At 44.2% G+C, this 22,772-nt stretch overlaps 2 protein-coding genes and 1 long non-coding RNA gene across 10 annotated transcripts in view; 2 read left to right on the top strand and 1 right to left on the bottom strand.

Moving 5' to 3' along the window:
• The window catches only part of MITF (melanocyte inducing transcription factor), a 140,920-nt gene extending 134,194 nt beyond the window's left edge, over window positions 1-6,726 (top strand). For all 8 annotated transcript variants that reach the window (XM_081902621.1, XM_081902622.1, XM_081902620.1 and 5 more), the window contains one exon: window positions 1,940-6,726. In XM_081902621.1, coding sequence (XP_081758747.1) covers window positions 1,940-2,344 — 405 coding nt within the window. In that variant the 3' untranslated portion in view covers window positions 2,345-6,726. The remainder of the gene's footprint in view (window positions 1-1,939) is intronic.
• Window positions 6,727-11,955: 5,229 nt separating this feature from the next.
• LOC309365488 lies at window positions 11,956-13,641 on the top strand. Its single transcript, XR_014166195.1, has 2 exons — window positions 11,956-13,082; window positions 13,237-13,641. It is a non-coding gene; the product is annotated as an uncharacterized lncRNA (long non-coding RNA).
• On the bottom strand, window positions 13,224-22,730 carry LOC309364896 (2-epi-5-epi-valiolone synthase-like). The gene is made up of 5 exons (XM_081902887.1): window positions 22,426-22,730; window positions 18,828-19,461; window positions 17,243-17,476; window positions 16,304-16,556; window positions 13,224-14,485 (listed from the first exon to the last, which is right to left on the bottom strand). Exons 1-5 carry the CDS (start codon window positions 22,590-22,592, stop codon window positions 14,397-14,399), a joined length of 1,377 nt encoding a protein of 458 aa, XP_081759013.1. The 5' UTR covers window positions 22,593-22,730; the 3' UTR covers window positions 13,224-14,396.
• Window positions 22,731-22,772: the final 42 nt, after the last annotated feature.

Here is a 22,772-nt window from a genome sequence, read left to right as displayed (position 1 = left end):
CCCTTCATGGGGAATTTTGTGGGTGCTCAGGCACCCAGGGCTCCAGCGAGCCGGCACCTCCAGTGAGCTGGGTTGGAGTTCGACAGCATCTGGAGGGCACTACATTACAGATACGGAACATCTTAATAAACCACCAACACATAAAGCAGAATCCTTGCAGGAAAAAGTTGCCCTGCTGAATGATTTCACAAAATAAAGAGATCTAAAAGGGTTTAGATAGAACTGTGGCTCAGGGGAAGAGAGCAACCTCAGTGAAGGGGCGTTTCCCTCATTCCCACTTCCTCTCACGTGCACTGTGTTCTGTAACCAAGGAGATAGAAGTCATGGCCTCATTCTCTGCGACACCAGGCAGTGCTCCAGAAGCGCAAGTGTGGGAAGCAATGTGTACTTCCCTATACCTGAATGGTAAAGGAGGTCTCGGATTATTTATTTACATTTTGTTTATATATTAAACATGCTTAGGCTCATCCTTCTACCTAGAGATCAGAATGGGCTACAATGCAGGAGAGCATAACAAGTGTACTGTAGGATATGAATGGGTGGACCTGTCAGTTCTGGTTTTTCTCCATTTTCCCCACATCAGTTGGTCATTTAAAGCACACACCCACACACCCACACACACCCTCATGAAAATTCACCAGCCTTTTTGTGCCTCTTTCTCCTAATAGACACATTTTTGTACACAGCTCTGCCTAATATATACACATTTTGGCAAAACAGCTTCTCTAATAAACTGGATGTTTGTATGTTGTTTTCACTATATATGCGTATCCAGGCACATGTTACCCTAGTTATATGCAATTTGTACACATTACGTGGCACTGCAAAATTCAGAGAAGGGCAGATTTCGAAGGATGACTGTGTTTTGGTTTGTGCGTCATTTTGCAAAGTGTGACTTAGGTAGATGTGCCTTTAAATGTGAACTCAACAGAACTTCTCCCCCGTTTGTATCACAAAAGCATCAGGAACATTAAAAAAAGTAATAGTGTGCATATTAGCTCCACTTTGAGGCCATCATGTCAAACTGTAATGCAGAAAGTTGAATCCAACCAAGTCACTGTGAAAGCAACTTCCTCTCTCTCCAAGCCTCCCTACCTCAAGCTGTGATCTAGAGGGTTGTGGTCGCATCCAGTGTAGATTTGAGGGGCAGGCACACAGGAGGAGGAGAGGGAGGTCATTGTGTGGTCATTGTGTGGTCATTCCACTTGTGCCATGACTTTGTAGGGCGGAGCTCAGAGAATGCAGCAGTAAGCAACAATGGCGAATAGCCACTGGCAACATGGCAAACCTTTACAAAGTAAATCAAGCCAAGCTTCTGTTCCTTTTTCAGCAGAGTGAAACTTATACAACAAAAATTGCAAATACCAGTGCAAATATCTAGGGACAGTTTTGTGTTTGTGTGGTAGTCTGGTTCCCAGCCTGGTTGCCCTCCCCACCACTCACACACACAGAACAGGTATTTTAAAACAAGCAGATACATTAAACATAACTTGATGTTGGGGACTGGACCGAGGAGGCATGGTGGGGAACCCCCACCTTCCTGAACCTTCCTGAGAAGAGGAGGACAGTATAGAATTACAACAGTGGTTTGCAGAAGGTTCAGAGGGGAGACACTGGGAAATATTGGGAGAGCAGCAGGAAGAAGAAACACCAGGGGAGAGACAGCTGACAGACTCAGTGACTTTAGACAGCATTCCTGACACACACACCCTTCTCAGGACCCGGCGTGCTTTGAGAGTAGTAGAACAAAAAGCTCAGAGGCAGAAAGCACAGATAAGCCAGCGCTTATCTGACGTAGAATAGAAGTGATTCCCTGAAGCCTGACACATGGATTTAATGGTCTGTTTTGCAGGGAAGTGTCCATTTCCAGAGTTGCCATTTCTTAATTAATAATTGTTCTTCAAACACGTTTATTGTTCTGCATGGTTCTCCACCACAGGAACTTGAGATGCAGGCTCGAGCACACGGACTCTCTATCGTGCCGTCCACAGGCCTTTGCTCGCCCGAGATGGTGAACCGGCTCATCAAGCAGGAGCCCGCCGTCGACAACTGCAGCCAAGAGGTCCTGCAGCGCCACCCCGACCTGTCTTGCACAACCACTCTTGACCTTACCGATGGCACCATCACTTTCAACGACAGCCTGGCCAATGTGACTGAGTCAGCTGCCGGCACTTATGCTGTCCCTACGAAAATGGGCTCCAAACTGGAAGACATCTTGATGGACGATACCCTTTCTCCTGTCGGGGTGACCGACCCGCTCCTTTCCTCATTGTCTCCTGGGGCGTCGAAAACAAGTAGCCGAAGGAGCAGCGTGAGCATGGAGGAATCTGACCACGCTTGCTAGTGAATGCAAATAAGAAAGGCTCTTCGTGGACTTCTTTGTTTCTTGATCAGTAGATTAAGTAATTTGCTCTGTTTTCTTAATAACTATCTTTTAATATAAATCTTCAAATAGCCCAGTGTATGTGACTTTTTTAATGTTTGCAGAGACTTGTATATTTTATTTTAAAACTACCAATGCTTCCAAAGTATTGTACTGCATCTGTGAACCAGATTCGCCAAGAGCTCCAAAGTGAGCTCATGTCTACTTGAAAGCAATAGAGTTAGACTGATCGCCAAGTCCATGATCCACAAAAGGTGAAACTTCCTGCATAACTGTAAATGATACCCATTGACGTGGAAATGAAACGTAGAAGAATGTAAAGAAACCAAAAAAGGACTAGCTTTGTAAAACTTTTTTTTTGTGTTGACTTAATAGTGCCTCCTTTTAAAGATACAGTACTTCTTAATCCAATTTAATCTTTCCCAAGGCATTAAATATAATATGTATGTCAGCGGGTCACCTGTACAGAAACTAACTCACGGTGATCTCGAACAAAGTACAAGCTAGAATGAAGTAGGGAGAGACAAAGAGAGATATTCAATTACATTGGCATGTGGTTATTTTTGTTCTGGTCTCCGGTGAGTGGACAACCTTCTAAATCATGGTTCAGGGTGTTTGTTTTTTTAAGAAATCACTTTTAATCATGGTAGGAAATCTATACTGGTATTTTAACAATGCAAGACTGGTGAATATTTCAAGCTCTTAACAAAAAAAAATCTTAGTACCTTCTGCCAATTGGATATAACCAATTGGATTTTGGTTTTTTTTAATTGCATTGTACAGTTACCTGATTTGCATGAATTTTTCACTTTTTTTTCATTCTGAGTACATTTGTATTTTATTTGTAAGAAAATGCCTCTAGTTATCGCAATTATTTTATTTTTAACATTTTAAAACCCTACAAAGGGGGTGGTTCTGCATTCTTTGTACACACTTCAAAGTAAGCTTTTGTGCAGGTTCCTGTCTTTTCAAGAGTGGTTTTGTGACTATTTTATATATTACAGTCTCACTTGGAAGAAATGTTTTGACACCGACAGAGCTTTAAATCATAGTACCGATTTAGGTCTAGTTAACAAGACGATGCTCTGCGTTAAAAAAAAAAAAGGAAAAAGGAAAAAAAAACAACCCCAAACTTAACGTATTTATTTTTAGTGATACAGGACAAATAGAAATATGCTTGAGAAACATGGTTGCTATATCCTTTAGTGCGCTGTTAGATTTTTCAGGTTGAAAGAGGATTTTACTATATCTGCAGGTATTAACTGTTACTTGATCCCAATGTTGTCAAGTTTAACCATGCAACAGTGTTGTCGTGAGAGCATGTTCCGTGCATTATCTTCTCCAGCGTAGTCCTATGCAATAACAGTAGTGATACTTGTATGATTGTCACGCCTAAATATTTTATACAGTGGTTGTGTGGTCTTACCAGTTGAGCAAGTGATTGGCTTCCCGCCCTAGCAGCCACCCAGCTGACTTGCAAATGGCAGGGAAGCATATCTCATTCAGAGTGAAGTGCCTTAAATTTAGCCGTAGTCTCCGTGAACTAGCACTGACTGAAGTGTGCGACCCAAGACGGTTTGGGAGGAGGGGATTGCTGGTGGTGGCTGATGGGTGGGGCACAGCGCTTGTGACGTGAAGCAAGAGCACCCAAATCTTTCACCCAAGCCTGTGACACTATTTCCAGATGTCTTGGGACTTCTTTTATGCTCCAGCTTTGAATCTGTGCTTTGGAAACCCAAGCTATAGGCAGCTGATAGTTCTTCAAAACGTTAGGGTGAAAGCATGGCGACAATCAGGATTTGTTAAGGTAGACGAGTCTCAAAAGCAAACAGCTGCTGTGTAGTTTGGTTAAACATCTGTGAAACCACTAAGGCCACATCATGCTCCTTTGTAACTTAGGGGAGCAAGACCTGGGCCTCATCTTTGCAATGCCAAGAATCCACATAGACCTGCCTTCCCTAATTTGGCTCCCTCCAGATGTTTTGGACTACAGCTTGCATCAACCAGCATGGAGTTGTAGACTAAAACACCTTGGGTGCACCAGATTGGGAAAGGCCATTGTAGACAAAAAAGAGAGAGAGAAATAATCAGAGGTGGGAACTCTGGTTTGAAGGAACAGGAAGGTATTTTCTCCTAACCTCAAAATATCTTCCAACTCAATAACTGCATGTGGTAGGGGTCCCCCCCTCCAATTTGACTATTATCTGGCCAGTGATAATGGTCACAGGTGACTGTTAATGTAGGAGTCAAAATTCAAACTGCCTTAGTGCTGACAGCGCAGTCCTAACCATGCCTGCTTAGAAGTAAGTGCAACTGAATGGTGCTTACTCCCAGGTAAGCGTGATTGGGATTGCAGTGTTAGCTTCCACAGCGAGTTAAGAATCCTGACCTGTTTCTTCTTCCTTTCTTTGGCGATCACTCGTAGCCGAGTAAGATTGTCTTCCATAAACACCGTTTTAACAATGAGTCCGTAAGTGACTGTGGAGGCAAGCGGGTGTTTGGCCCATCATTAGCAATGTGGTGCAAGTTACAGCTCATGAAAGGTTTGTTGCCATTTACAAGTGATGGAGTACTTGTGGTCTTCCAGATGTTCCAGCTCCCATCTTACTGGACCTCTAGTCATGCTAATGGAGCTGGAATCTAAGAACATCTGGAGGACTGCAGGTTCCTGAGGCATACTAGCAGCTGGGAGCTAGTTAGAATTTCATTGTGGAAAGGAAGCTTATTTCCCCCCCTGATACGGGAGAACTGGGTTCAAATTTTATCCCAGTCTGCTTCAGTGAAGTCTTGATCCTTAACAATGCAAGTGGCCTGTATCTTTAGAAGTAAAAAGCAGAGAACTACAGCTGTGTGTACCCTGTACATATTAGCTTTTCTAGATATTGGCTTCTTTTTTTACTTCAATGCAAACCATGTAAAATATGCACATAAGGCAAGCTTACATATTTGCTTGTTTTGCACAATCTATTATGTTTCATTTGTCATTGGGACAAGGTGGGCATGTTGAAGCTCAGACCTACCCCCATCCCTGCTCAGAACACTGGACATCCTTTCTCAGGCTTCAGGCATTATTTATTTTTCCACACTGTCAAGCCTGTCTTTGCACAGCAAGGACTAGAAACTTGCTTTTAACAACGATAACAACAGCAGCCTAAGATTTTTTAGGATGCTTTGTATCATGTTTAGGTACCATCTTTTGTGATTGCAAATACAAAGCCCTGATTATAGTAGTAATAACAAATGAGACATAGCGTAACTGTTCAGTTAAGAAAAGCTTTTTTGCCAGGGTTCAACTCTGCAGTGTTTTTGGTTCAAGAAATAAAGGTTTAGTGTACCACTTGGGTCCTGATAAAATTGAACCCTACTCTGTGACTGAATTACAAGCGTGCTTTGCCATGGCACATTGGGAAATGCAAACTTCCTAGTTTAGGTTTCTCTTTGATCAGATTTATGGCTCTTTTCAGCTGGATCATGCATTTCCAAAATCCCTTGGGCTTTCTCAACATTGCACATCAACATTCTCCTTGGTTACTTTGTTTTTTTCTCTCCTCAAATTAAGTTTGGAGCCCCTCTGTTTTTTAAGGTGGAGTTTTCATATCACCCACATTGAAATCTCTTGGAGTGAGTAGGACTTCCAGAATTGCAAGCCTGGAATTAAGGTCTTGAATGAAGCCGTTTTATTTGTTTAATTTTAAACCAAGAGCTGCAGAACTGTTAGGCCTTAAAGTGTGGTGCTTCTACAGGGGAAGAGATGCTGGAGACACTTGCTAAGTGGTAGGAAATCATGGAGCATGTGGCTGTTCTGATATTTCTTCAAACCACAATGATTACACAAGCCCAGATGCCAAAACCGGGGAGCGAATCATGACACGGCTAGCTAGGTAACACAGAGTACCAAGCAATTTTAACTGTTGCCAAAACCATGCAAGATATATTAGTGCCATGAACATGTTCCTTACTACTTTTAGAGATAGATAGATAGATAGATAGATAGATAGATAGATAAAGCAATATTAACTCTGATGCCTATAAAGCCTTTAGGAAGCATATATGGAGAAAAATAAACAAAGCAAAGCACAAAATAATGCACTTACCATTTTTATTTTTATTTTTTTGGACATAAAATGCACTGGTGAAAAATGGAAATTGATGGTATCAAAGGCCTCTGTATCTTGAAAAAGTGACATAAATGACTGCCTCTTGTTCTGGATGCTTAGTACCATGCTGTTAGTGATCTTTTCACCTGCTGTCGGCCACAGCAATAAGTTGTGTATGGTCCATCGCACTGTAAATTATGGATCAATATTAATGTAAGCCAATTAAATAATTTGAACTGTTCCTAATAGATGGATTAAAATGTTTGGTTTTTCGCACAACGGCTACATAATTTGTGCACGGTGCAAATGAAATACTTAGCATTGTGTGAACCAATGGACTGTGTTTCCAGCTTTGTGTGAGTTTGTGTGACAAAGGAAGCATTGGACTGAAGAAAAAGGGACAGGCTTTGTTCCTGCACCATCTTCCCTGTGACTTCTTTTTTTTTTATAATAATTTTTATTAGTTTTCTTAACATACAAAAGACAATACAATACAAAACACATATATCAAAAACATACAACAGAATTTGACTTCCCCATACCTCCCTTTCACCGCATCCTTATTTTACCATTTTCTTTTTTAGCAACCCTTCAGTCAATTTTTTAATCAAGTCTCTTTTAGATTTACTTAAGATTAACATTTACAGCTGTAATTCTTTGTTTCTTTCCCCTTAACATCTTATCAGTCCACGATTTTACAATAATTTTTAAGATATATTTTAAATTTTCTCCAATCCTCCTCCACTGTCTCTTTCCTCTGGTCACGGATTCTGCCGGTCATCTCTGCCAGTCCCATATATTCAGTCACCTTCGTCTGCCATTCTTCCAGAGTAGGTAGTTCTTGCATCTTCCAATACTTTGCCAACAGGATTCTTGCTGCTGTAGTTGCGTACATAAAGAATGTCCTATCTTTCTTTGGTACCAATTGGCCGACCATGCCCAAGAGAAAAGCCTCCGGTTTCTTTACGAATGTCCACTTAAGGATTTTCTTAATTTCATTATAGATCATTTCCCAGTAGGCCTTAATCTTTGGGCAGGTCCACCAAAGATGGTAAAACTTCCCTGTGACTTCTTGACACTGTCACTTCGGCATCCATTTAGTCTTTCCTTGGATCCATTTAACTGACAGCACACCGTACAGAACCTTTCTCTCGCAATCCTTTTTATTTATAATATTTGAATGCAGTATATGCTGGTAACGCTTTTAAAGTTCACACTTGAGTTTGGGGTGTGTGAGGGTGCTAGCCTTCTGCCTAAGCAGCTGCTTGCACCCCTCCCACTCCCAAATTATCCAGACCCTTCGAGTATCCTGATTTAGTCGGGTCATCACAGATCGGCAGAAGCCGCCCCAGCTTCTGTTCCCAGTCCTGAATGTCCTGATTTTGGTCCCTCACACTGGTTGTGCCAGAGCAAGGGACCAAAAGACGGGAGGCGGCTGGCCTGCTGGAAGGTTGGCCCGGCCTGCACCTCTTCTCCCAGCCTGTGCCATGGGTGCTGCGGAGGACAACTAGAAAAAGGAGGGAGGGGTGAGTGAGGAAGGGGTTGGTGGGCAGGGAGGGAAGAAGAAGAGGAGTTTGGATTTGATATTCCGCTTTATCACTACCGCCAGGAGTCTCAAAGTGGCTAACATTCTCTTTTCCCTTCCTCCCCCACAACAAACACTCTGTGAGGTGAGTGAGGCTGAGAGACTTCAGAGAAGTGTGACTAGCCCAAGGACACCCATGTGGAGGAGCGGGGAAGCGAACCCGGTTCACCAGATTATGACTCCACTGCTCTTAACCGCTACACCACACTGGTATACACGAGGGACAGGGTCAGCAGGTTGAGGGCTGCTCCAAATTGCCCTCCCAAAATGTTGGGGTTGGGGGGGTGTGGTATGAATTATCCCATTGTTTCAAGTACCCAGACTGAATTCAGATGGGCTTACTTCTGAGTAGAGAAATAAAGCCTTGCACTGCACTGCATGTTGTAGAAAGCTGGATTGATTTGGTGCAGAGTGGAGAAAGCACCAAGACTTTAAAACATGCCCAGTTTAACCTTCAATACATTGCGACAGTTTATAGTCTTCTCCCCTTCCCTGAAGTGCTGCTTGTTTTGCATTGAGATTAGAGACGAGGCCTTTCCACATTTTATTCTCTTGAACTGCAGGGTTTTGCTCCGTGTTTGTTGTTGTTTAGTCATTTAGTTGTGTCCGACTCTTCATGACCCCCGTGTTTAGCAGCTTCCAAATCATTTCCAGGCCCCCCCCCTCTACAGACCACCCTTTGCTCATTGGCTCTGCTTTGCAACACCAAATGGTTTTGCCTGCCCAGAATGGGTCCTTGAACTCTGGTAATACCTCATGCATTTTGGGGATGGAGGATAGCTGTGTGTGTGTTGTTGTTGTTGTTGTTTAGTCGTGTCCGACTCTTCGTGACCCCATGGACCAGAGCACGCCAGGCACTCCTGTCTTCTGTGTGTGTATTAGCCTACTGTAAAAAGGTAATAATTTGCACCCATTGCTTTTGTCAGCCTTTGCTTGTGGCCCTGGCTGCCACTTGGATGTGGCCCTCACAGCGCTGCCCAGAAGAGAATGTGGCCCTCAGGCTGCACACATTTTCCCACTTCTGAGGTCTAGCATGTCCAGATGCAAGAGGGCAGGGCTGCTGTTCTTATAACAATTGTGTAGAAGAGAGGTGCAGGTTTCAGCAGGTGCAACTTGTCCCCTTTTTGCATCAGGCCACCCTGTCCCTGTGGGACGCGGATGGCGCTGTGGTCTAAACCACAGAGCCTAGGACTTGCTGATCTGAAGGTCGGCAGTTCGAATCCCTGCGACGAGGTGAGCTCCCTTTGCTCGGTCCCAGCTCCTGCCAACCTAGCAGTACGAAAGCACATCAAAGTGCAAGTAGATAAATAGGTACTGCTCCGGCGGGAAGGTAAATGGCATTTCCGTGCACTCCTCTAGCTCGCCAGAAACGGCTTAGTCATGCTGGCCACATGACCTGGAAGCTGTCTGCGGACAAACACCGGCTCCCTCGGCCAGTAAAGCAAGATGAGTGCCGCAACCCCAGAGTTGTCCACGACTGGACCTAACGGTAATGGGTCCCTTTACCCTTTATCTTTACCCTGTCCCTGCATCTCCTGGGCTAAAGAACTCCTAGACACAGAGACATGGTCAAGAAACAACAAAATAAGTAAATTGTTCAAGGATCCAGGTTACCCAGTTCGTTGAGGGTTCCTCATGTAACTTCATGCCAACACTTGAATCCCAAAGTGATTTCTAATACTTGAGTGCACTAGAATTACCTCAAATAATTGTGTATACCATGGAAAGGCACTGGGATTGCAGTTCCATAGATGTGATTCCAAAACTGAAATCAAGTCTGCCTAAAAATAAGAAATTCTTCTTGCTGCTAATGCACATTTTATTTGTTTCACGTAGGTTCATTTGTGCCATCTGGTGGGCTCAGGCCAGTATTACAGATGGATGGTGCAAAATGTTGGGCAAAGCGAGAAATGTGTACAACCTTTTTAACCATATGAAATACATCCAGGAGACCCAAATCTTGGTTCAGAAACTGCTCATTTTTATGGGTTTGAAAAAGCCCCATAGCACAAACCAACTGCCATTTTCCAGAGCGCCTTATAAGATAGAGAAACATAATTATTCATAATTTTGTTCCACTAAACAACTAGTGGAAACTAGTGTTGGCTGTGTAATCTAACACTGACTACTGATACAATTCTATTCAAACTGATACACAATTTAAAATGCCATCATCTTGCTTGGAGGACATTAAAAATAAACTGTGAAATAGGCACACAAATCTGAATTGAGTAATTTGAGTAGAACAATGAGCAGAATGTCGAGTGCATATGAGCAGTAGGTTGGTGACTTCTGACATAAATGGCGGCTGTATATGTAACAGCCGGGGGGGGGGGGGAAAGCAATATAGCAAGCGTCTAACAACTGAGTTCATTCAGAGTGTCAAATCCGTCCACGTCATCCTATATGAGTGTATCAGAGAAGGCCAGGTTGCACCAGCTGGTTTCTCATTTCATTTTCCTGCCTTTTCCTCCCAGTGGAATGCCCAAAGCCACGAACTGAAAAAAAGCAAATTCTACTGCCCATGGTTCTTGAGAAATGGCTGCTACAATCAAACAATAGCAATCTGGGGCAACCAGAACTGGGGGTCTTAATTCCTGGAATCCTCAGGCCGGTGGTCGTTGGTGAGCCATGGGACTGGTAGGGAGCAAGGCAGGGAGACTAATAGTGGGTGGAGCCAGAGCCAATGAGAGCCAGAGCCAGGAATAGACCTGAAGAAGTAGTAATTTGTATTAGGTAAAGGGACCCCTGACCGTTAGGTCCAGTCACAGACGACTCTGGGGTTGCGGCACTCATCTCGCTTTATTGGCCGAGGGAGCCGGCGTACAGCTTCTGGGTCATGTGGCCAGCATGACTAAGCCGCTTCTGACGAACCAGAGCAGCACACGGAAACGCCTTTTATCTTCCCGCCAGAGCGGTACCTATTTATCTACTTGCACTTCGATGTGTTTTCGAACTGCTAGGTTGGCAGCAGCAGGGACCGAGCAATGGGAGCTCACCCCGTCGCGGGGATTCAAATTGCTGACCTTCTGATCGGCAATCCTAGGCTCTGTGGTTTAACCCACAGCGCCACCTGCGTACTACTTATGTCTTTATTGATTGTTTGGTTGCAGTCATGTCCCACATTTTCTCCAAGGAGTTGGAGGGGAGGTCCATGATTCTCCCCGCTTCTCATTTAATCCCCATAATAACCCTGTGAGGTAGGTTAGGCTGAGAGGCAGCAACTGCCCCAAGGTCCCCCGGTAAGCTTCTTGGCCAAGTGGGGATTTGAACCCTGGCCTCTCAGGTTGTAGTTTGGCATTCCACACACTTTCTCTTTGGAAAAAGGATTCAAATTTTTACAATATGCACAGCTCAAGGTACAGCCAAGCTTTTATTGGAGAGAAAGGAGTAGGAAAGACCGTGGGTGGCAGGTAACTGACATGCCTGAGGCTTTAGTTGAAGGTAGATCTGTCTTCGCGGGCTTGGCCCAGCATGCCAGATTTGTTATTTCTGTTGCACGTTGCAGCTTTGCATAATTTCTCTGACAAATGCAGAACTAATGTGACATCCACACACCACATTAGATTAGTTCCATATGATCAGTTCTAATCCAATGAAGACCCAATGAAATTCATGTTGCTCTAATGCGAATCATGATTTAATACTCCAATTTGTAAGTACTTTTGTCTGGATGTAGCATGTAATTTGCATCACCGGCAGCCTCAGCTCAAGACAGACAGCGGCTGAACACTGAGGACAAGACTGCCTGATTTATATCTGTCTAGAAGAAGGGTGAGGGGTGGTGGTTTTTGACAACCCCCCCTCTCCTTAACAGCTCCCTTAAAAGCTGCTCTAGGGATTGGGGACCACCACCACCCCTTGAAGAGTGTGGGAGAGGTTAGGCAACAGTAAAGGCCCAATTTCTAGTCCATACCAAGAGCACACGTGGGAACTCTAGCAGTGACCCATCTGAGGAGCCCAGTTGACTGCTATGGATATATGGAATGAAGCACTCCCTTAAGGTAATCTGATTTATACCAGATTTTGTGAACTGTTTGAAAGTAGTCCTAATAATTTTATCCTCTGCTGCTGATTTTACCGTATCCTACTTCCCTGCCAAATGGTCTTCAGTTCATTACAGTGGTACCTCGGGTTACAGACGCTTCAGGTTACAGACTCCGCTAACCCAGAAATAGTACTTCGGGTTAAGAACTTTGCTTCAGGATGAGAACAGAAATCGTGCTCTGGCGGCGCGGCAGCAGCGGGAGGCCCCATTAGCTAAAGTGGTGCTTCAGGTTAAGAACAGTTTCAGGTTAAGAGCGGACCTCCAGAACAAACTAAGTACTTAACCCGAGGTACCACTGTGTATCAATCATCCCCTCAGTCCTTATCTCTTTTGTTGTTGTTTAGTCATTTAGTCGTGTCTGACTCTTCATGACCCCATGGACCAGAGCACGCCAGGCACTCCTGTCTTCCACTGCCTCCCGCAGTTTGGTCAAACTCATTTTAGAAGCTTCGATAACACTGTCCAGCCATCTCATCCTCTGTCGTCCCCTTCTCCTCCTTATCTCTTATTCATGAATTATCCACTCTGCCTTATCCCCAGCTCTGTTCCCCCTCTATGTGACATTAGGAAGACTTCACACCACCCTTCCTGCACCCCCTCTCTCCTCATCGGATCACTTCAGCATTCTAGCAGGAGAAGCGTGAAGCTGCCCCTATCTGCTGGCTTAGGTTTCAAGCCAAGAAAGGAGCAGCCCCCCTCCAACCCTGCTGAACTACTTCAGACTTATGGCAGAGTTGGTTGAACCTCCCCATCTCCTCTCCTTTCCTCCAGGGAAAGGTAGAACCTCAAATCTCAGTAGCATTTCAGGCTGAAGAGTCAACAGGAGTAATAAGACAAGTCTGCTTCCTTAATACTCTCAGACGAGTTTGTTAAATGAACTCCTTAAACCTCAGACGACCTTTGGAGATTTAATGAAAGCTACAAAATACAATACAGTACAATGCACATAAGAAGCAGCAGTGGCGTAGCGTGGGTTGTCAGCACCCGGGGCAAGGCAAGTAATTTGCACCCCCTAACCTGTGGATTTGCACCCCCTAACCCTAACCCCCAGATGTTGCGCCCGGTACAGCCGGCCCACCCTGCACCCCCCACGCTACGCCACTGAGAAGCAGCATTCGTGGAGGGGGGGAAATGCATACAATCAGCCACCTGACTCTCGTATTTCAGCATGTTAAAAGAAGCTCATCAGAAAAAGTGCCACAAACATAGCTCAGGCTGCTTGCTCTCTTTACTTTGAAGCGCATAAGCTACCGAATGCAGAAGGGGTCTGTATGCATCTTCTACACAAATCACCAGTTACAGGAAAACACACAAAAAATGCCTCGAAATGGAAATGCTTCCTTGCTACAAAATCAGATTAATCGCATTCCTCAGGGCAAATCTGGACTCCCAAGTTGACAAGCTGCCTGTTAGATGTCAAACTTTTGCTTGTGAAGACTTGCATGGTGAATTGGATTGAACTGAATAGCAATTCACATAATAACTCTGAGACAGACTGCGAGGTGTAGAACAAAAATTGGAAGAAAGACAGCAAAAAACTATAAACGTAACTAGAAACTGGAAACGAAAAGAAAAGATGGAGTCTACATTGCTAATCTAAAAACATTCTTTAACTAATTAGTTCTTCAGTTAACGGTTTGTCATGAAAGTCTGGGAGTGGCCCAAGCAGTATCCAGTGAGTAGAGATTTTTTTTTGCCAATTCTGTCATATGTGAACCAGGAAGACTACCTGAGGCAGGTAGATGACATGGTTCTTTCCATGCTACAGTGGTACCTCGGGTTACGAACTTAACTGGTTCCAGAGGTCCATTCTTAACCCGAAACCGTTCTTAGCCTGAGGCGCGCTTTTGCTAATGGGGCCTCCCGCTGCCGCCGCACGATTTCCGTTCTCATCCTGGGGCAAAGTTCTCAACCCAAGGTACTACTTCCAGGTTAGCAGAGTTTGTAACCCGAAGCGTTTGTAACCCAAGGTACCACTGTATTGGCATTGCTTCTCTCAGGAAGTCTCCCCATTTAACCTGATCAGATGGGGACTACAACCAACCATACTACAGAGATAGTATAAGGATTAGTCCTAAGAGCCATCTTGGAGGAGGAGGAAGAAGGAGTGGCTGGTGGTATTTCATCCTGGATTCATGTTGTTTGCCATACTTCATGTAGACAGGTATTGGGATTTTGCCAAACAGTTGGTCCTTCAAAAGTGCACATTGGCTGTTTATCTGAATTCCCAATTTGCCTGTTGCTCAGGTGGTGATTTATTGTTTTCATCTGCTTCCATTGTATTCATGCTTCTGCAGAGATGTTTTTGCATTCACTGGTCCAGAGAATGTAAGCCCTCTCCAGGGTTTCCTCACTGATGTCGTTGAATATATCTGGAAAGAAATCAGTAATCAAAAATAGTGCCAAACTAAGATTTGCACAGTTAACTAGTTTCTTTTTGTTTCTGGTAAATTGAGCAGTTGTTTTGTTGTGTTTAAGTTCTGTATTTGCAGTGTGAGTGTGTGCATTTTTGCCCTGAGTAAACGTTCTTCCTTTCAAAAAGTCAGAGAGCTATGCATGTGACTTGATGGGCAGTCTGCAGATAGACTTGTCCTGTTTATGTCTTTGTAGTCGCTCTTAGTTCTTGCTTTGTACTTGTGACATGGTTCTGTTAGGTAGAGCTAAGGAGGCTTCAGGGGTGGGTGCTATCACTTGATGGCAAGGGACACCTGCAGTGTTTGTACATCTTTGAACAGGCATGGGGAACCTGTGGTCCTCCTTGTCTACAACTTCATCATCCCTGATCATTGGCCATTCTGGCTGAGGCTAATGGGAGTTGGGACCTAGAGAGTCACAGGATCCCTGTCCCTGTCTTAGATGAAGAAAGCATTTTCTGTCAGCTGTCCTTCCTGGCTCTTTCAGATTGCCCACTATCAGAATCTTCTCTTTCCAGACTTGGTTACCTTAATCCCAAGTAAGTGTGAGCAGGGTTGGAGCCTAAGTCTGGTTTTGTAATGGGAATTTACACATGCTGCTTAAATGCTTTTGATACCCGCTAAGCTTTACAAAGGGAATTAGTCAACCCTAATGCAATTACTTGAAGTTGCCTGTTTAATTACATCTTGGAGGTTGTATAATAATTCTGGTGGTTGTATAATATCTGAAGGAAATGCTTTGTCATAGTTTATTAAAAGGTTGCTATTAAAAGGGAAACCCAATTAAAACTATAAGCATGGAACTGCAAATTGTGTGACAGGCATGCTAATGTATATCCCTTTTGTGGGGTTGCAATGGTTGAGATTTCAGGTGCAGAGGTTTCTCCCCACCCCACCATTTCCCTCTTCCCACAAACACTGCCAGTGTAAAATAAGAACCAAGATTAGAACTCTGGAGTGAGTGGTTTCAAGACTGCAACCAGAGTTCCAGGAGAAAAGGTCTGGCAAGAACCTATTCATATATCTGCTAAATGTATGAATGAACACATAGTGCAGAGCATTGAAAAGTTCCTTGTGAGCAGGGCTGGCTCCAGGTTTGAGAGGGCTTCTTCGGGGGGGGGGGCTTTCCTTCCTCATTGGGCATGTGTGGATGGTACTGGGACACACATTCTCCACGTTGACCTGGGCACATCCTGGATGGAAGATAACAGTGAGACATCTACTCTATCTTTCTAAAAAAGGTAAAGGACCCCTGGATGGTTTTAAGTCCAGTCAAAGGCAATTATGGGGTTGTGGAGCTCATCTTGCTTTCAGGCCGAGGGAGCCGACGTTTGTCCACAGCTTTCTGGGTCATGTGGCCAGCATGACTAAACCACTTCTGGCACAATGGAACATCGTGACGGAAAGCAGAGCACACAGTAACATAGTTTACCTTCCCGCCGTAGCGGTACCTATTTATCTACTTGCACTGGCATGCTTTTGAACTGCTAGGTAGGCAGGAGCTGGGACAGAGCAACAGGAGCTCACCCCGTTGTGCTCTATCATCTATCTATCCATCTATCTATCATCTATCTATCTATCTATCTATCTATCTATCTATCTATCTATCTATCATCTATCTATCTATCTATCTATCTATCTATCTATCTATCTACTATCTATCTATCTATCATCTATCTATCTATCTGTTTTACATATTGCTTTTCACTCTGTAGCTCCACATCCTGAGCCTTTCTCAGCTTGCCCTCAAAGCGGATGACCCCAGCAATGACACACCTGCTGTTCCTAGTCCAGTTGGAAGAGGCATTCTCATGTGCCCAGCACTGTGCTTCAATCTTTCTGTCAAGGCCTTTTTGATAAGATGCCATGTGCATTTCTTGTGCCACACCGGGAGCTCCAAAGCGACCATGCACTGAATGATGTGAGCCTTCTCACTGTCACTCAAAAATCCCTTCACGTGGGACAGGTAAGTCATGAAAGCCATATCAATATTCACAGCTTCTCCATGCATCAGCGTTGGTAAAACTCTCTGAAATGAAGGATGCACAAGCATTTATTATATTGTGTAGCATATAGACCACAGAGCCTAGGGCTTGCCGATCAAAAGTTCGGCGGTTCGAATCCCTGCAATGGGGTGAGCTCCCATTGTTTGGTCCCAGCTCCTGCTCACCTAGCAGTTCGAAAGCATGTCAAGTGCAAGTAGATAAATAGGTACCACTCTGGTGGGAAGGTAAACGGCATTTCCATGCGCTGCTCTGGTTTGCCAGAAGCAGCTTAGTCATGCTGGCCACATGACCCAGAAGCTGTCTGCAGACAAACGCCAGCTCCCTTGGCCTATAGAGCGAGATGGGTTCAGCTAAATAGTTGCACTAGCAGGAGCCAGAGCTAGGACTTCTGCTTTGCCCCCTCACCTCCCCTTGCACCCCCACAACTAGATCGGGGGGTCTCAGGAGAACCCCCAAAATAGTGCACCGGGGAGGCAAGGGGGATCTTTTCACCTGGCAAGCAGAAATCCTTGCACTTACAGAACAATCATAATAGTTTGTGACACTGAATTCCACCCAATATCATCACACATGTCTGGGTACAAATAGTGATATGTCACAAGCTGAAAATGCGGAAGCATGCAATTAAGATATTATTCTTGTAAGCCCATTGGGTGGAAAAACGGGATAGAAATGTTGTTCCACAATAAATATGCTATCTGCTCCTCACCATTTCCAGTTCTGGACTTATAAGGTGGCCAAAATCAACCAGCCTGTTCAGATCATCTTCCCACAGATTTGGGGCAAGCTCTTCCAGCATGGTTTCTATGGCAATTCTGGTCGTCTTCAGTGCAGCGTCACCATGGTCAACTAAGCCGCTGTGTGACTGGAACTTGGTATCCAGTAAGAATTTCCCATGACTTTTCAGCAAGTCAAACAGGCCCTTGTGTTTCATTAGTGCCATCTTGAACAGAAAGAAAGGAAGAAGAGTTGCAGTGGACTCAATGAGGGTTGTACAATAATGCCAGGAAGAGGCTTGCTTTGAAAGCATGGACCTCACAATGTAGACATAAAACATGAGACTGAGTAAATCTCAGAGATGATCATAGGCAATTTGAGCAGCTTTAGCATGCACATGAAGTTGATATTTTGGGAGTGAGAGTCAGTCACAGGAGAAAAGGAAGCAACAGCTTTGTCCTGTAGATGTTTCACCCCAAAAGACTACATAATAGATGTGGTACATGAGCCACAAGAGAAGAGAGGTGTTTCATAAGGAGTGCATGTAGTGAAAGCTATTGTGAATTGGATATATGGGACAAATGCTAAGACATTGGACAGAGTTTGATTAAGAAACAACAAAGGTACACATAGAGGAAGGAGGGGAGATGGTGCTCTCTGTGTAACAGTTGACATGCAGTGATCCAGGAAAGTGAATGGAGTGGGTTTTGTGGGGAGACTCTGAATATGTAAAAGATAAGCAGTGAATGCAAGAAGGGATAAGATGTTTCCAATACAGGGAATAGGATATAATAGCAAGGTAGCGGCATTGAGAGTGACTCTGGATATGCAAGAATTGGGGAGAACAAGATCAGGAAGACTTGTACCATAGCTAAGTGGTACAGTGCACAGCGAGCATGCTTAAGGTTCTAAATTTAATCCCTGGCATGCCCAGGCAAAGAAGCCTAGGTAAGAAAGCCCTGGGAAAGACCCAAACCTAAAGCCTTGGATTGCTATTGCCAAGTAGTTGATGGGGTGGAGACACTCACCTGTCTTCCTGTCACCTGCATCAGTGCTGCTTATCGGGAGGTAAAGGGGGAGCGAAAAGACAGTGGGGAAGTTGTTGCAGTGCAAACACATTGGGGGAACCAACCTGGTGTTTCTGCTGGTGTGTTTGCACCACACTAACCTCACTGCTGCCTCTCCCTTCCTCGTATACCTCCTGGAAAGCAGCAGCAATGTGCATGATGGGAGGTCAGGTGAGCACCCCTCCTGTTACCCTCTTTTGGGCTAAAGAGACAACCATCAGCATAAGGCAGCTCCACAGAACTACTCATTTCCATGTGTAGAGGGATGTGCACATGAAGGGGTAAAAGGTTTTGTAAGTACCGCTTTAGGAGTCGCAGAGAGATGCAGAAACAATAAATGAAAGAGGCCTGTCCTTCCAGTTTCCTCTTGAAGAGCCACATAGCAAAAATCACTGTGAGAGAAATGAATAAACAGGGAGCATCCGTGGAAATGAGCTTGCAAGGAGCAGAGAGAGCGTGGAAGCAGTTGGTGAAAGTGAGGAAGGAGTCTCTGCAGCAAAACCATCATACCTTTAAAATTTCCCCAAGTCCATTGGAGATGTGCTGGCGGGGGACTGTTTTGAGGAAGGCTCTGTCAAGGAAAGTGGCAACAGGAGGTACATAGCTCCCGAGCTTGTTTTTGCACTGAAGGAAATTGACGCCGTTCTTTGCTCCAACGCTGGCGTCCACGTAGGACAGGAGGGTGGTGGGGACCCGAATGTAAGGGGTGCGCCTCCTGTAAAGCGATGCTGCCAGCCCCACAATATCCAGGCAAGCCCCTCCTCCAATTGCTATAATAGGCTCAGCGCGCCTGTCGATGCCAAAGATTTGCACTTCCTGCAAGATATCAAGCACCAAATCCATGGATTTGGTCTCTTCTGTGGTGGTCAGGGAAAGGATTTTACACTGAACCAAGTTTGCTTCAAAATATTCTCTGACTGCGGTGCCATACAAGTCATCGACCGTCTTATCGATTACAATGAAACGCCTCTGGGCCTCTTTGTTGTGAAGGGCTCTCTCCAGTTCCTTTGGATCTCTGATGTGCCCGTACAGCAATGTCTTGTTGGAGGGATCCAGGAGACCGCGTGTTTCCACCACCTTATAGCAAAGGTAGATAGGTGCTTCCACTGTCCAGGATACCTCTCCATCTGAGACAGTTTCAGATCTGTTGGGAATTATGAGGGTGGGGGTGAGTAGTATGGAATATACATTAGTTTTGTCTATGGCTGAGCCGAAATGCCCTCCACAGTTTTCACTCTCACATTTGCACGTGAAGGGCATTTGTTGGAGACCCTGCTGAAAATCAGACCCACTCTTATCTTCAGTGACAGCACCATCATTTCCTTTTAATCTTTTTGAAAAGCTATTCTCGCTGCCCTCTCATTGCCATCTTAGAGCTCTTTCTGGTAGAGAGGCCCCTCCTCTGGCTGCTATTTTCTCTCCTTTGGAATGCACCTAGCATTATGAAACATGTAGATGTGGTGTCCTTCTAAAGGACAGAGGCACTTCTTTTGGGGAGGGGGGTGAACAAATGTGAACAAATGAGGGGTTGCCATTTCCCCCAATAAGCTCTCTTAGATTTCTCTTCAGTCTTCTGTATTTTGCTCTCTCCTCTGCTAATTCTTTCTGTGGCTTTTCTAAAGCCTTGGGTTCTCTCTTTTTCTTTCTGTTGGGTGTACAAAATCACATACTGAGGAAGTAACATCATTCACAGGGGTACGCTCAGGAGAACAAAATGGTAACCTCTAGCTACCATGAAAAGAAATACCTGATTTACCACAGCCACAAGTTGTAAGAAGACCACCACCCCCCCATTCCCCTCACAGAGCTACAATTCTCAAAGTGGTTTAACAATCAATTCCTCTTCCCAGGGAACTCTGGGAAATCCTAAATCTGTGAGGGGAATGAGGGCTACCTAATAATTCTCAGCACCCTTAGCAAGCAAGAGTCCCCCCCCCCCCATTCTTTGGCGGAAGCCATGTTTGTTTAAAGTGGTCTGCCTTAAATGTGTGCCGCTGATGGGGCCTCGGCGTGATCTAATTTTTTTTTACTTTTCAGTTCGAATGTAGCACTTTCTGAACTTGATGTCTTTTTCTGTCGCTATGCAGGGCAACAAAAGAAGGTGCCAACTTTTAAAAAGGCTGAAGTCAAGCAGCAGCTGGAAAGGAATGATTTGTTTTCTTTTGAATTTAGCATCTCAGGTTTTTTTCTGCTTTGCTTCTGATGCTGTGTTTTGTCAGATGATGGACAGGTGAGCATGGTTTGGGCTAAACCCTGTCACAAGACCAACTGGGGAGGCCTGGTGGGCCTGATTAGGTGCAGTGTAGTGGTTAGTGTGACAGACTTGGAAGTGGAGAGACACGCTTAAGAACCCAGCAGTGAAATTCACTGAGTGGCTGTGAGCCAGTCACCACCTCTCAGACTACCTTACCTCGCAAGGCTGTTGTAAGGATAAAATTGCAAGTTGGTGGGGGAGGAGGGGAATCAAACACATTATTTCTGTCATAAATTCTGTGCTACAGTCAAAGAATCTCTGTAGTTCACTCACACTGTTGCTGGCAAGGTTGTCAGAGTCATTGCACTGCTAGAACCTGCCAGCTCCACAGTGACTCAGAATGAACAGGAACCGAAGTGTGTTTCTACCTTTGTAAAATGCAGCCTAAAAATCTGTAACCGTTGATGGTCTACATTCAGCTTGATTCTACAAAGATGATTATAATCTTTACACATCTGCAAATATTGTGGAAATCTGCAATATGTGAAGTAATACAACATGGTTAATATTTAATGGTCACAAATGTGTTCTATTGCAAGAAGAAGGAGATTGTCCTACACTCAAAGGTTAATTAACTGGAGAGATGACTTTCCTGTACAGAAAGTAACGTTTGTCCTTAGGGGGAAACTTGTCAGACATTCACCCATCTGTGACTTTCCCCCCTTTAATGTTGCTGCGGGATGCAAACTTCACTTGAAGTTTATGACAAATGCATTATGCTTTTTGATCAAGCTGATGGTTTTTAGTATCACTGTATTTGTTTTCCCCCATCTCTGGAGTTCATTACCCGTGTCTGTGAATTTGGAAATGTCTGCCATCGAAAATCCCTTCTCTGTTCAATTCCCAACCCCAATCAAATTCCATTTTAGCTCAAAAGACTTTCCAAGCATTAGAGAAAGCTTTAGCACAACAATGAGAGAGGCAACATCATTAAGTCATGCCACTGCAGTCTCCTTTTTTTGTGCCTCGGTACTTATGCTCAACTGAAACTGGTTTCTTATTCTGACTAGGCTGCAGATCTGACCATAGGTTGCTTCAACCCTGTTGAATTCAAAGGGTTGTCTCCAACTTCAGCCATACTCAGATGGCTAAGAGACCTGTGCACTCTAAGCCTTGAAGGATAAATAACAACCGCTTATTACACAGTTGTTTGAGGACCTTACCACCCTGGCTACATTAAAGCATATTACATATAGGCATCAATATTGCATGGATACCTACTCGGACACGTGGAGGGCTTATAATGTATGTTTAATTTTAATATTTGTGCGCTGACGGCCAATGTATCCGCGGTGTGAGCTGGTGATGGTCTACCCATATTATCAGCATTGTTTGTATATTATTATTTTGTTTCTTTCCATTTCTCTCTCTTCTTTAATTATATTTTATCTTTTATCCTTTTCCTTGTTAAATTTGCAAATACTATATATATATATATATATATATATACAAGAAGAAAACCCAGTAAAATACTTACATTAAAATAAGCCCCATTGAACCCAGGGAGACTTCCTTCTGAGTAAACATGCCTAGGATTGGGCTGCATGTCAATATTGATATTGAAATTGAAAGCTTAGCAATGACACTCGTCAGGACAATATATGAGAACAAATAATCTAGGCATCGACATCTAATACCGCCATGCTTTCCCATTGCAGAGACCATGCATGATTACTTAACCCAAATAAGAGGAACAGTGCTTCACATCACAGAGTATTGTACAAATAAAACATTTGACGTTTTATTATGTTTTTATATTTTGCTGGAAGCTGCCCAGAATATCTGGGGAAACCCAGCCAGATGGGCAGGGTATAAATAATAAAATTATTCTTAGTAGTAACCTCATCTACTTACATTTTAGCCTGGGAGACCACGATCTTATTCTCAGCATCATGAATGGTTTCATCTTTCTTGATTCGGCACCAAGTATTTTTGACCCGCACTAGCTGGAAGTCTGTTTGCTTGGAACCCTGTGTTCCAGATTTTGTATCAGCCAAGAAGATCTCTTTGGACTGTGGCATGGTTGCAATGTCTAGTTCAAGAGGTGTCTGGTAAGAGGGGGACTTGCTGTTTGCTTATAAAAGCTCCACAGGGACCATTGTTTGGAATGGGAGGTGTTCCTCACCTGGTGGAGTGAAAAGGTTGGGCTGCGGGGGGGGGGGGAATTACAAAACTATCATTACTTAATCTGTAGACATGAA

The sequence above is a fragment of the Podarcis melisellensis genome (assembly GCF_964234715.1).
Source record: "Podarcis melisellensis genome assembly, chromosome: 2".
NCBI lineage: Eukaryota > Metazoa > Chordata > Lepidosauria > Squamata > Lacertidae > Podarcis > Podarcis melisellensis.
Note: the sequence above shows the minus strand (reverse complement) of the source record. Positions and strands in the feature narration are given on the sequence as shown.